Raw genomic sequence first — 15,600 nt, forward strand, 5'->3', positions numbered from 1 at the left:
AGCTGCGAGTAGATGTTGAGTAGGTCAGGAGACTGAACTAAGCCTGGAGAGTCCCCACAAGTGAGAAATCTGGTGATTTTTTAAGGTGAAAGGGAAGACTCCCCCTTTGGTATTCTGCAGTGGTAAGTCAGAAGTAATCCTCTAACAGGGTGACTAAGCACTTTAAGAGGCTGTCTGGATTTTTTTATTGAGTTAATCTTTAATCCTTTTCCTCAGGGTTTAGTTTATAGGTCTGGGGGATTATAGGCGAAATACACATCTCTGGAAACAAGGCATCATCGTCAAGGCCACTAACTGCTGCAGCAACAGGAAATTGTATAAAATGGGATAATAAAAAGGGGAATAGAAACAGTAGCAAGATGAGAGTGAGCCAGTAAGTTGTCTAGGATTTACCTATTCAAAGTACTAATGCTGACACCCCCAGAAATGCATTTTGGTTGGTGGTGTTCTGGACCGTCCCCCACCCCTCAAGTTAGAGAAGAGAAGAATCATTAGAGGAATTTTAGTCTTTATCTGACTGACTACAGCACAAGTGTTAAAAGCCAATCTGCTTTTTTGTGCCCTTTGACATGTGGTGTCCAAGTGGGAGAAGAAACTAAATACAACAAAAACCCATGGCAGCCTCTCAATCACCGTTTCAGGGCCCAATTAGTCTCCTTTACCATCCAGGAAGGGCAAAGATCTGATTTACAGTTAGTGAGTCATGTATCCTTCAGTACATCTAAAAGACCATGTAGTGTAAATGGGCTAAATTCAAAGAACAAAGACAGCACATTAGACTTTGCAGGTCAGTGAGATCTGTTTCCTGAGAAGCCTTCCTGAATAGGACTAGTCTTTTCAGCAAAGGATAATAGTTCCCTGCAAACAATGATGCTAGATTCTGCTGTGGAATACAGATAATTAAACTTGTTGAAGCATATAACCAGTATGAATCACAAGTTAAGATGTTTGGTGTAATGGAAATAATAAGAGCCTGCTAAAAGAGGAGACATCACAGGACAGTAGAAAATAATCTCCTGGCGAAGACCATAACTTATTCCAGCCATTCTACTAAGGATGAGGTTACACAGAGGGAATTAACAGAAATAACAGACTACACAGCCATGAATCCACAGGTTAATAAAGCCATATATTTGTGTGCATGAAGAAAACTTTGTGATGTTCTTTTGATCTCTTCATTTCCATAACTGGAAGATCAGCTGTGTCACTTTGGTGGAGATAGGCCATAGAATCTTCCTCAAAGCTAACATTTTCCTCCATTGTCTTTAATTGCCCCACAAGTATTTGTTCAATGGTTGCTTCCTTGCTTGTTTTTTTTCCCATAGGTCCATGTTAGGCTCATACAGAAAAGTTCTTTATAACCCAGTTTACAATAACTTCACTGGCCAGGTCACCTACAGAGTTCATAAAATTATTACATCTCAGTCCTCTTAGATTATATAGAAATTCTACATACTTCACAATAACCACATAAATTTATTATTGTAATCCTTATGCTATATTTAACTCTCATGATTCTTGTTGTGTTTCATTTGAATTTTACAAGTTTTGAGAGTCAGGAGCACCAGGTTTGTTGTTTTTTTTTCTTGGCGGTGGTGGAGGTGGTGGTTTTTTTACTTTTCTAATAAACAGCTAGCAAATTTGAAAACTCAAAAATAATCATTACCCTGGCTTGATAGGTGTTACTTCTCTTTCCTTGCATTTCCTATTATTTGTGTGTAGACCAACACATGCATGTGTACACACATCAAAGGACAGAACAGAATAAAATGGCAGAGAATTCCCTTCCTGAAATTCATTTCTTTACAGTAGCCAGTGGATTAAAGCACACTTTATAAAGGCCCCACTTGCCCAGAAAGCAACACATTGACAAAGGAATCGTATGTGAGCACAAATGAATGGTGAGGTGTTTCATGAGGTACACTATAAACATACAGTCTACACACTATGAAAATATTTGAGAACTCATCATAGGCAACTCAGCAAAAGAGCATTTTTAGAATGGACCTTAATGAGGAGGAGTTATTGGCTTGGTTAATTGGGTTTAGAAGGGTATTCCAGGCATAAGGGGCAACGTGAAAGAGGATCCAGCAATAGGAGAATGAGAAGAAAACAAAGGAGCCTCAAGGATTGGACTCATTGGTGTAGCAGAAGGAGTAGGGAAAATATAGTTCAGGCTGAGTGATGGAGAATCTTGAAAATGAGGTCAAGAAGATTTCAGTGTGGTAAGCAATGTATTGGAAATAGAGGTATTCAAGGATATGGGCAGTGTGATCAGAATGAGATCATGTTGGGAATGGCATTTTAGATTGGGAGTTAGGGTGAAGCATGCTAAATGTTCAAACCCCTTTCATGGACAAGCAATTCAGCCTTTTGCATGGCCAAGGGAGGATATTTTAAATAGTGTGAAGATTCACAGGAATTGGTCACATCTGCAATGTGGGGAAAGAAGGAGAGGGAGAGAAAATTAGTCTGCGGTTTGAAGGCCTACATGAGTGAGGATTTTTTTTAAACAGAGAATATTAGAGAGGAAAAGTTAGGAGCTTGGCTTTGGCCTCAATGAATTGAAGATGAGACAATGTGACAATATGAGGAGAAATTCATGGAAAATAGGTCTGCATTGAAGAAGTGTATCTGAGAGTCACCGTCACAGAAGCGAATGTTAAACCCTTGCAAGAGGACGAGGACACCTCAGGTTAAAGTGTAAATGAACTTGCGCTGTGCAGTTCTCTGTGCAGCACAAGACAGTATAATTTTGGGTGTGCACTTGAGTACTGGGCAGTTCCTTAGCTGATCTCAGCATCTGTGTGTAAAACTGTAGCTGAGTGTGTTCCTACCTATATATGTGCTGGTTTAGTGCAGTCTCATAGACTTTAAGGTCAAAAGGGACCATTATGATCATCTAGTCTGACCTCCTGCACAATGCAGGCCACAGAATCTCACCCATCCACTTCAATAACAAACCTCTAATCTATGTCAGAGTTATTGAAGTCCTCAAATTGTGGTTTGAAGACCTCAAGCTGCAGACAATCCTCCAGCAAGTGACCTGTGCCCTAGGCTACAGAGGAAGGCGAAAAACCTCCAGGGCCTCTGCCAATCTGCCCTGGAGGAAAATTCCTTCCCGACCCCAAATATGGCGATCACTTAAACCCTGAGCATGTGGGCAAGACTCACAAGCCAGCACCCAGGAAAGAATTCTCTGTAGTAACTCAGATCCCATCCCATCTAACATCTCATCAAAGACCACTGGGCATACTTACCTGCTAATAATCAAAGATCAATTGCCAGATTAATTGCCAAAATTAGACTATCCCATCATGCCATCCCCTCCATAAACTTATCAAGCTTAGTCTTAAAGCCAGATACGTCTTTTGCCCTCACTACTCCCCTTGGAAGGCTGTTCCAGAACTTCACTCCTCTAATGGTCAGAAACCTTCATCTAATTTCAAGTCTCAACTTCCTAGTGTCCAGTTTATATCCATTTGTTCTTGTGTCCACATTGGTACTAAGCTTAAATAATTCCTCTCCCTCCCTAATATTTATCCCTCTGATATATTTATAACAAGCAATCATATCCCCCCATAACCTTCTTTTGGTTAGGCTAAACAAGCCGAGCTCTTTGAGTCTCCTTTCATAAGACAGGTTTTCCATTCTTCGGATCATCCATTCTCTGTACCTGTTCCAGTTTGAATTCATCCTTCTTAAATACGGGAGACCAGAACTAGACACAGTATTCCAGATGAGGTATCACCAGTGCCTTGTATAACGGTACTAATACCTCCTTATCTTTGCTGGAAATACCTCGCCTGATGCGTCCTAAAACCGCATTAGCTTTTTTAACGGCTATATCACATTGGCGGCTCATAGTCATCCTGTGTTCAACCAATACTCCGAGGTCCTTCTTCTCCTCCATTACTTCCAGCTGATGTGTCCCCAGTTTATAACTAAAATTCTTGTTAATCCCTAGATGCATGACCTTGCACTTTTCACTATTAAATTTCATCCTATTACTATTACTCCAGTTTACAAGGTCATCCAGATCTTCCTATAGGATATCCCGGTCTGTCTCTGTGTTAGCAATACCTCCCAGCTTTGTGTCATCCGCAAACTTTATTAGCACATTCCCACTTTTTGTGCCAAGGTCAGTAATAAAAAGATTAAATAAGATTGGTCCCAAAACCAATCCCTGAGGAACTCCACTAGTAACGTCCTTCCAGCCTGACAGTTCATCTTTCAGTACGACCCGTGGTAGTCTCCCCTTTAACCAGTTCCTTATCCACCTTGCCTCAGGAATAGAGTGTAAAGGGAGCCCAGGCTGGTTGGTCAGGCGGGCTCAGTGGTACCAGAGTTCCAAGTGGCACCCTGGAGAAAACTGTTCACAGCGCTGATTTTTTTTATCACTCCAGTGCATGCACATTTGGGTGTTTGTGCTGCCTCTGAGCATACTCACCACAGTTGCTTGCACTGATATAAAATACAGTGCAAGACAAGTAGATATCGCAATTTACCCCTTGCTGCTGTGTAGATCAGGGTCTTGTGGGACATTTTCTCAGTGCTTTATGGAATGCCATCGATTTGCCCAGGTTGGTCAGGGAGATAGGGATCAAGTTCCCACCATGCCACTTTCTCCATCTTTATAAGGCTTTCCTTATAAGATGGGGAAATCCTATAATTTGCTTGTCACTTCTTACAACTCCCACAGTCCTGTGGACTTCTTTTTGGTATCCACCATATTTCTAGCAGAAGCATGGACCCTGCACAGCTCATCACAAATCCTGAGTGATGCAAACACAGGATGCATTATCCTCCTGTATCTGCAGAACTTGAATGAATATTACTACAACCAGGATTGCAATGAGGAAGATGCAGAGATGTTCAGGTACAGTGGCCGGAGGCGGCTGATGCTGAAAAAATTGCCAGGCTGCGTCTAGCATTCATATAGCAGTGCCATATGGTGCATTGCTGCTTCTGGGCCCAAGAAAGGAGGACTGATTGGTGGGATCGCATCATAATGCAAGTTTGGGATGACAAGCAGTAACTTCAGTACTTGTGGATGTGAAAAGCCATGTTTTGGATCTGTGTGCCAAGCTTGACCCAGACCCCCAGCTCAGGGGCACTGTAGGGAGAACTGCACTTATAATGGAGAAGCAGGTGGTGGTCACACTTTGGAAACATGCAGTGTTGGATTGCTATTAGTCAGTGGGCAATCAGTTGGATGAACGAATGCCCCCATTGTGGATTTTCCAATTGCGATCATTAAGTGTCTACTGCTGCACAGGACTGTGACTCTGGGTAATATACAGGAAATATATATGGCTGATTATGTAACAATGGAGGTTGCCCAAACTGCTGTGGGGCGATAGCATGCATATCCTATTCTGGCACCAGTACATCAACAGGAAGGGATACTTTTCCATGGTTGTGGACGTTCTAATGGTTCACCGGGGCACTTCAGTAATACTTATGGGATGGCTGGTGAAAGTACATGATGCTCACATCTTTAAGAACACATGACTTCTTAAAGAGCTGTAAGGAGGGATGTTCTTCCCATACCAGCGGATTACCCTTGAGGATGTTGAATGCCAATAGTGATTCTGGGGGACCCAATCTACCCCTTGTTTCTCTGGCTTATGAAGCTTTACACTGGCCACCTGGGTAGCACGAAAGAAAGATCCATCTTCTGGCCCAGCAGATGCAGAGTGACTGATGAGAATATGCTTCTGGTAAATTTGAAGGGACACTGGTGCTGTTTATTCACTAGATTGGATCTCAGTGATGCAAATATCCCCTTGGTTTAGCTGCATGTTGTGTATTGTGTGATATGTCAGGTGAAGAGGGGAGAGCTACCATGATGATGGAGGGTCAAGGTGGATAGATTAGCTGCTGAATTTGAGCCAACCATGGAACAATACAGCTGAAGGAGGCCTTAAAAGACCATTTTAACAGTCTACTACAATAGTATAATTGTATAAAGTAATGTCTCTTGTGACAGTGGAGATTAAATAGCAGGAGGCAATAATCCACCCATATGAATTCTGTACTGCTTGGTGTAAACCAATAGAGACACTCATTTTCCAAAATAGAATTTTGCACACAGTAAAGAAACAGACAACAAAATTAAAGTGCTAACAAACAAAGCCAAAATCTCGTTACTTCAAAGCAGGTTGTGAAAATATCTGAAAGGAGATGTAGAAACGCGATGAAGCAGCAAACTACTCATGTTTAAGACAATCAAGGAACAGTGGGACAGACCATATGCAATTTTGACAGAAAATGAGGATACTCAGCTCCTTGATAGCATTGACCACAATACCTTGAACATCTTAATAGAATTCCTTCAGCCCTTCAAAGAAGTGTCAGATGCACTAGAGCGGTCATCTAGAGCAATCATCACAGCCCAGTCTCCATTTAGTGCCCATTTGGTATGAAAGGCTGAAAAAGCATCTCCATCCTTCTACCACTGATGAAGTTAGTCTAAGTCAAAGCTTTGCAATGTCTCATGGAAAAATTTGAAATTAGGCCTATGCATAGAGTAGCGGTTTTCCTACACCTTCGGACGAAGGGGATGAAATGTTTTCATTGAAGAGAGATAGGAAGATTATCAAGAAACCAAGAAGCTTGTCTCATTGCATGAGGAAAAATAATGCTGCAGTGAATCTTATGCTTCTTTTGTCAGCTACATAGACAAAGGAGGCAAAATTGTCAGAGTTTGAGGATTCGAATAACAAGTGTGGAGATGATGATGATGAAGTATCAAAGTATGTCACCCTGATGCTGACAAAGAATGAAGATGTGCTTCTGTTGTCTCCATCACTCCACCAGCTGCACAACTTCCTCTTTTTTTCAGTCGAGTTGCATGGTTTGTGCATTCCACCGTCCCTGCATCCAGTGTACCCTCCAAGAGGGCCATCTTAGTCTCTGGTTACACAGTTAATGAGACTCAAACTTCACTTTTAGCCAGGACCTGTGGATGATTTATAATAATATTTCAAAGAAAATCAACAGTTCTGAGAGACATCTAAGACGAAGTCCCGCAATTCAGGGCTGGTATAAGTCACAAGTTAAACAGTTGCCCAACTTTTTATTTTATAGTTCAGTTTGTGATTTTGATTATTATTGACTTGAAACATTTATTTTACTATTTTTGTATGTAAAATGCTATTTGTTCTGGTGCCTGTTGTATAATAAGATGATTAAAGTAATAATATAGCAAGTGTGTGCATTTATGAAGCCATATAGCTTCCTTATACGGTATTGATGCATGCACATTGATGCTCCTCCTGAGAGGTACAGTGAGATAGGGCGCCGGCGCATGAGCAGATGCGGATACATATAAAAGTGGGGTGCGGATCGTGGGTCAGATACAAGTTATTTATTGTGGATGCGGATCCAAATTTTTATATCTCCACAGCTCTCTATGTGTAAGAAGACCTCAATTTCAAGTCTCCTTTTTTAAAAGGTCTTCCTCTCTGCATGGATATTCAGGGTAGGTAAATTTTAGCCAGGATGTCTTTTCCTGGGTTGTATAATTTTTCTAGGTGCTTTTAGCTAGTATCGTCTGGTTGGGGAGGCAGCCTCTCTTTGCCTGACTGCACCACAAATTGTGAGCACGGTTTTCTATGTACACTTATACATACATTCATAACCACACTCTTCATACATATCTTCTAATGACCATTAAGTTTAGTTCTTTACAAGCTTTCATAAAAAATCTTACTTGCCTTTTATAATATAATAAAGTTGTATATATTGATTCAAGTGCTTATTCTTTGAGGGTTCATACTCCCTGTTCTCCCCTTGGCGTGTTTGGACCCTGATTGACACAGGTGCAGAGAACCCAGCTGCTGGTGGTGTCCCAAAACTGCCTGTGCCCGTATGCTGCAGGCCTGTTTACTGCAATAGAGCTAATCAAACTCATCCCAGAATAGCATAGGAAAGTCTCCTGTCACAGGGGAAGAAACAAGGCTGACATAACTAGAAATCTTTGAAAGGTTTGCAGAGTATCTCCACGAAAGCTTCATTTAGATCTCTCAAGAGGATAAAAGGGATGCCCTTATTCAGATAAACAAAGTACACTGCATCCTCACTCTACCCCTCCGCCTAGCCCAGTAAACCAAAGAATTGAAAAGTGGACATTGAGTCTACTTTCTGACACGGATCTGATGTGGACTGTATGATCAGATTGCCATACTAATTTATTTGAATTTATTCCCTAATGTTTTATTTTCTGACATTATACTACTAAAGTAAGCAATCAAAAGTCAATGCCTTTGTTCTGTAAATCCGCAGATGAAGATGGGCACCATTTTAAAATGGGGAATGATGGTGGAAGGGGGTTTAGTTAGGAAGATGAGGTTTTGGGTAACAAAAGGCAATCAATCAATCAATAAATTGCATGTATGCTCTTAACGAGCTCCCTTCCCCTTCATCAGCAAACTTATCTGCACTCGGTAGGGCTGGTTTGAAACCGCTGCTGTTTCCCACCACCAATTATCAGTAATCAGTTTGCTTAAAAATTAAAAAAAAAAACCTGAGTTCTGTATGTAATGCTCTTCTAGGTATTACACAGTTTTGAAGTATTTAGAATACTGCTTCTGAACCCTCATTTGATACCAGAATGATGTTAAAGAGCTGTTTTGCTTCATGATAGTGCGTTTAGTTCTAACCAAATTTCTGTGACATCAATAGGAATGCAGTACTTTAGGGTCTTGACTCTCTCCTGGTGCTGTTCTGTATAAACAAATATGGAACTGTAAAACTGCACTGTGTGAGGTTAGATAGGATAAACAAGGCTTTTTCTTACTGGAAGTAGATACAGGGATAGTGTCTGGTTATACATCCAGCTAGAGTCTGCAAGAAATAATTTATTAGTTACTCAGAAGTTGAAGAAGCGGTATAAGTTTGGGGATGGGAGGAGTAATGCAGCAGAGAATGCGTCTATAGTGTTTATTTTTTAGAACTCTGTAAACAGCAGTTGCATTACATCCTGCCAAACCCTGATCTTTTTTCAGCGTTTTTAACAGTGTAACAAAGAAAGTTGCAAGATAAGGTACATCATTGTTCACTTGCTAATTCATCATAACTGGAAAGTTGTTTTTATTTTTTAAAATAAAATTGACAAAGTTTTAATATAATTTTTAAATATTTAAAGTGAAAGCTTGAAATGTTAATGCAATTTGAGATATGTTGTATTTGGTAGCAGCCACACTTTAAAAAAGAATGTTCCAGTACAACATTTTCTGTAGACTTCACACTATATAGCAGGGTGGACAAACTACGGCCCGAGGGCTGCATCTGGCCCGCCAGTCGTTTTAATCCAGCCCTTGAGCTACCACTGGGGAGCAGGATCTGGGGCTTGCTGCTCTCCAGCGAGGGAGCAGGGTTGGAGGCTGCTCCACGCGGCTCCTGGAAGCAGCGACATGTCTCCCCAGGGGCAGCCAGGGGGCTGCACTCTGCATGCTACCCCCATCCCAAGCACCGCTCCCTGCAGCTCCCATTGACTGGGAACCATGGCTTGAGGTAAGTGCTGCCAGTAGCCCGCACTCTGATCCCCGCCCCAGCCACAACCCCCTGCCCCAGCCCTGATCCCCCGCTCCTGCCCACCAAACCCCTCCGTTCCAACCTGAAGCACTCTCCTACACCCTAAACCCCTCATTGCCTGCACTCCTAGCTGGAGCCCTCACCCCTTCCTGTACCCCAACCCCAATTTCATGAGCATTCATGGCCCACTATACAATTTTTATACCCAGATGTGGCCTCTGGGCCAAAAAGTTTTCCCACCCCTGCCATATAGTGTGTATAATCATACTACAGTAGAACCTCAGAGTTACGAACACTTTGGGAATGGAGGTTGTTCATAACTCTGAAATGTTGGTAACTGAATAAAATGTTATGGTGGTTCTTTCAAAAATTTACAACTGAACATTGATTTAATACAGCTTCGAAACTTTACTATGCCAAAGAAAAATGTTGCTTTCCTTTTATTTTTTTTTAGTAGTTTACGTTTAACACACTACTGTACTGTATTTGCTTTTTTTGTGTGTCTCTCTGTTGCTGCCTGATTGTGTACTTCTAGTTCCAAATGAGGTGTGTGGTTGATTGGTCAGTTCATAACTGGTGTTCATAACTCTGAGGTTCTACTGCAGTATATTAAAAATATAACATTTGTGAATCTTAAGGCTTTAACAAGGAAATTTTTATAGTGTAAATTACTTATAAATATCAGTTTATCTAGCGATGACAAGACATCAAACTGTGGAATCTAGAGTATAGGAAGGCCTTCCTACTTTAGTTTACTTTACTTCCTACTTCCTTGATTTAGTTTAAATATTATTGGTCAGATTTTCAGAAGTGCTGAGCATCCACAAATCCCACTGAAGTTAATGTAAGCTGCTAGTGCTCAGTATCTTTGAAAATCAGATCATATCACTTTGTAGTAATGTAAACTTGTAAAAAGGTTGCAGTTCAACTTATATTGTATCCACTTATGTCCATTCATAACTGTCTCAGATTTTTTTTGCCTTGGAACTGAAACTTTCCACTCTCAGAATGAAATCCTGGCCCCATTTAAGAAAGTGAGAGTTCTGCCATTGATTTCAGCAGAGCCGAAACTTAACTCAAGCCAGGTCTCAGCTCAAAAGTGAATGTTTTGGGGAAGTTTACACACAACATATTCAGTTGTTTTTGAGATGGATGATTTGTGGAAAAATACTTTCTCCGTGTAAAAATAGGCTTTCTTCATACACTTACCTCAAGCAGCAGAACTTTAAAGCTTATCTTCGTACATGGTTAGTTCTCAGTGAAGAAATCTGAGGGAAGGCTAGCTTTTGTTGGGGAGGAGGAAAGGTTTACGAACAACTTTCAAATGAGGAAATAAGCATTAGAAATCGGCATAGGCATGCAACACACTTTTTTTTTTTTTACTGCATGTTTTTAGTTACATTATTGCCTGAAGTACTGTGGAGTTATATAATTTCATAGTGGTTAAATTCATAATTCTATAGTATCAAAATGATATTTTCCTTCTAAATTCAGAATAATGTAGTTTAAATTCTCTGGCATCACAGAAAAACACAATTGCATAACTTCGTAAGCAGAATTTTTGTTTATCTGTTGTAGGTCTTGCAGTTTATAGAGTTTATATAATAGAATTCTAAACTTCATATTGTAGGATAGCTATTTTTTTTAAATCTAATGTAATTAAATGCAAGTATCTACATTAATGCAACTTAAAGTTGTAAACTTCAAATATTAAAGTCAGGAAATTCAAAAGTTAAGGATCTCAACAATATTAATGTAGTTATATTTTGCATATAGGGAAGTGTTTTGAATTATTAAGGCTTTTAAGTTAATTTATTTTATAAGTATTATGTGCAGTTTTGGTCAGTTAAGATTTTTATAGCAATGTTAACTTTTGCATTTCCTAACTTATAAAGTTGCTGTAAGCATGATATTTTTCATGTATTTAATTTTTTCACTTCATATATAAAACTTACTTGCTTTAATTGCCTTTTTATGTGTTTTAAAACTAAGTGAATTTTCTTTTTCAGGTAAGCTTCTGGGTCGTTAGAGAGATTCTTCATGCACAAACTTTAAAAATCAGAGCTGAAGTTTTGAGCCACTATATTAAAACTGCTAAGGTAAGACTTTATTTTTTTTGAGACTTGATATGCTGTAATTTTTATATGCAAGTTCACTCTTTCAAAAATGCATGTGGATAAATATTTGTTTAACGCTCCATTTGGCTGTAGTGGTATCTGTTAACATGTGGTAGTGTTTGGCCTCATCAGTGTGACAACATCAGCAGAAAGGGTGACAGACCAAAGCTCCAGAACTGGAGTTATATGCCTAAACAAAAATTTACTTGGTTTAAGAAAATGCTTTCAGATGCTGTATTTCAAATAATTTACTAATTAATATTTTCTAATTTTAATGTTTACTAATTTTATTTTTCTATCAGTATAATTTATTACCCGTTTTGTTGAATAATCTGAATTAAGCACTTGTCGCTATTTGCAGGCCCTGAATATTTTACTTTGCTCTTGCTGATGTTCTTTAAAATACATTGTTTATTTTTGCTGCTTGGAAGGAAAGGGCCTGAGACCTCTTTTCTTCTAGTAATAATGTTATGGGTAATATCAATCTGTCTGTCCTGTCTGAACAGAATAACACTTATCGATTGTAATATAGCAGTTTTATTTGAGGCTTTTACCACCACAGGAATACTGACAGCACAGCAGCATCCATTCATAGCAGCATTTTTAATGTGTGTTTGATTCTGATCATCTGATAAGATTGTTTGTTTGTTTTTTTTTCCCCAAAATTTTCTTGTTTAATCTGTTCTATCTTGTATTTAGCTGTGACATTTAGTACCTTTCCTAGACCTGAAGAATAACTTTGTGTATCTCAAAAGCTTTTCTTTCACCAACAGAAGTTGGTCCAATAAAAGATATTACTTCACCCACCTTTTGTCTCTGTCATGGGACCAGCAAGGCTACAACAAAACTGCAATTACCAAAATGTCTGTTTTGCAATCTAGTTTTTAAGATCATAGCTCTTATGGATAAAGGGTTGTTTCCTACGTAGTTTTTTTTTTTTCCCCTGAATCCATGCTACTTTTGGCTATGATCTCATTAGCTAAGAAGAATCAGGCTTGATTGATATTTGGGTAGGTGACCTCTAAGGTTATGACAGATTTCAGTTACTAATCTGCCTGAGGCATCAGGTGATCAGGCTGAGGTCACAGGATCATTTGGGGAGGAGAAGATGAAACACACCAAGGGTTTAAATTTTAAAGATTTATTAATTAATAAAATAACAGCATCTGACGAAGTGGGTATTCATCCACGAAAGCTCATGCTCCAAAACGTCTGTTAGTCTATAAGGTGCCACAGGATTCTTTGCTGAAAATAACAGCAGAGAGTGATGGGTGCTCCCCACATCACTCAGAGGAAGGAGAAAGTGTTGGTGCTCCAAGCCCTAACCCACTTTCATGCACACGCTCTACCCACTGCTGGCCAACCTGAGTGTAATGTAAGAAGACGAGGGGGAAGGGTGGATGGGAGTTCTGTCCTGGGCCCAGGTCGTCTGGGGTTCGCTGTAATCTCTGCCTTGCTTGGGCTCTCGGGAGGGTTTAAGTCCTGGGTTCCTTTGGGGGTGTTGTCATGCAGGGCTTTCTGTGCCTGGTGCTCAGTTGGCTTGCTGTGGCCTTCTCGGCTGCCCAAAACACATGGGCTCTGGAGACATTGTTTTCCCTCCTATTGGCCTTCACTGTCGCTGCCTCATTTGCTCTCACTATTTTCACTGCTATTTCTGCAGCTCTGCTCAACTTAGTTCTCCTCTTCTTCTCATGGTTGTGCAACTGTAGATTTCTTGTCTAGCCCATGACTTTGGGCCGGGGCCAGCATCTTATCTCCACACATTGCTAGCTGAAGTGCCGAGTTAACCCATTCTCTGCTCTCTTCCTTTTTTTCCCCTCTTGGCCTCTTGCACCCTGCAAGGAATCTTCCATTCCATATTCACACCTTTGGCTCTCCCCTGAAATGCCTTGCGTTGCTTGCCACCGCATTAGCAACATACAGCGCTGATTTGCCTCCCTATGGGACCCCCCCTGAGGGAGGGAGTCCTTGGGCCTGTGACAAGGTAAGCTTAGAGTCCTGCAAGAAGCAGTATTTCAGCAGATGACATTCTAACCCATTAGTCAGCACTTAACCAATGCTTCAGCATGCTGCTGAATATTGGGACAAAGTACTGTTGGAGGTATTTATCTTTTGAATGAAACATAAAATTACAGTTTTAAATGTAACACTTGCAAAAACTTCCACAGGTGTTTAGTTACAAGAGTTAGTGGTGTTTGATCTGGCCGCATTCATTCGTGGTAGGGATGTTAATCATAGCCAAATATCAGTATTCACTATTACTTTCTGCTACTGCCCTTTAAAATCACACTTCAGCTTATTCTGCACTTCTCCATGTAGGGGTTAGAGAACAAAAGATGTGAAGTATTTCTAATAGTGTTTCAACTCTACAGGGTTCGAATTCACTAATTTTGCAATGTAGGGAAAACAGTTAATTTGCCAGTATGTTTATCATTTATTGCATTATATATAGGATGGTGTAAGAATGTAGAGGGTCGTGTAAGACATTCATATATCCTAAATGCAATAGAAGTAGAGAACTAAAAACAAAACCAAACCAAATCTAGTAAGGGCTATAAAGACCAAAAAAAGACCTATTTCCTAGTCATAGTGAGATCTACTATATAAGCTTGGAAAATATTTGTACAAATCACTTTGGTATGCCTTTTGCTTTTTTAATTAAAAATGAAAGATGAAAGGATAGGAATAAAAAAAATCTTAACTATTAATTTCAACATAAATAGGGAATCTGTTAAAGTGTGTAGTGAGAGAGGTTCACATATGGTGATCATCTGTGCAGAATCACAAAGAATAAAGTTTCCATAAAACTCAGTGCCCTAAAGATAATAGCTACAGTCATCCAAGGATTCACCAGTTATATACTGTGAAGATTTAATTAAGATACCATTTTTACACTGTTATACAATATGGTTTGTTTTTTACGTATGAGCTTAACTTGCCTTCTGTGTAATCTTAAAATGTTTGATCAGTATTTTTAACCACTGTACATTCATCACTTTACTGCAGTTGGAGTATTTTTTCAGTTGTGTGTGTTTTCATCTACAGAAACTTTATGAGCTGAATAACCTGCATGCCCTTATGGCAGTGGTGTCTGGATTGCAAAGTGCCCCCATCTTCAGGCTGACTAAAACTTGGGCGGTAAGTAAGCTCAGTAGGGTAATTTGTGATTTTGTTGATTCCTTCTTGAAAAATAGATTTATTATAACCTTTTGTAGCTTGCGTCAAGGATCCAATTATTAAAGACACTTTTGAAACCAATTGTACAGTGTATTTCTCGTCATTTAAGTCTCCATTCTCCTCTTGAGTCTTTTTCCATTTTGACATTGAAATATTTTCCTTTGAAAAATTGTTCCCTGCAGATTCTGTTAAATACAGTGCTTCCTAATTTGGCCAAATTCTATTTTGTATTAGTTATTGGAATATTATGAAGGCCAAGAGAGTTGTATTTTAATCATGCAAGGGATCATATTGTTGGAGTTTTTTTTAGCTATAGAGATTAAATGTCCAAAAATTACTTGCTCAGATTCCATAAATAATTTTCTTGTTTCTATCACTGATAACTAAATTTGATCTTTTTTCAGTTGTAGTAAATGTACTGAACAGTATATTTGCATGTCTCATTTTTTAGTATCAAATTTTGAAAGTGTGAAGTTCTTTTTGTTTGGCAGTTTTTCCCCTCTGCTACACTATATTTGGCTAAAATAGAAAGTAAGATGATTTTTCTGTACAAGTTTCATTGGTCAGCACAATTTTGGGAATAGCTTTTGTTAATTGCTGCTGCAGATCCAAGAAAAATATTGTCTGATTTTGCCATAAATTATACACCTGCATAGCCATACAGATGGGCTTCATCCTTTGCAATGTATTCAAACCTGGTAAGGTTTAATCAGCAATTGAAATACTTGCGTGTAAGGCATATACATGAATTGACTTGTAAAATGAC

The 15,600-nt window shown here is 39.4% G+C and overlaps 1 protein-coding gene across 6 annotated transcripts in view; it reads left to right on the forward strand.

Moving 5' to 3' along the window:
• RALGPS2 (Ral GEF with PH domain and SH3 binding motif 2) overlaps positions 1 to 15,600 on the forward strand; it is a 281,794-nt gene that overhangs the window by 105,640 nt on the left and 160,554 nt on the right. For all 6 annotated transcript variants that reach the window (XM_030571858.1, XM_030571857.1, XM_030571855.1 and 3 more), the window contains 2 exons: positions 11,550 to 11,639; positions 14,703 to 14,795. In XM_030571858.1, coding sequence (XP_030427718.1) covers positions 11,550 to 11,639; positions 14,703 to 14,795 — 183 coding nt within the window. The remainder of the gene's footprint in view (positions 1 to 11,549; positions 11,640 to 14,702; positions 14,796 to 15,600) is intronic.

Source organism: Gopherus evgoodei, chromosome 8 (genome assembly GCF_007399415.2).
Source record: "Gopherus evgoodei ecotype Sinaloan lineage chromosome 8, rGopEvg1_v1.p, whole genome shotgun sequence".
Lineage (NCBI taxonomy): Eukaryota > Metazoa > Chordata > Testudines > Testudinidae > Gopherus > Gopherus evgoodei.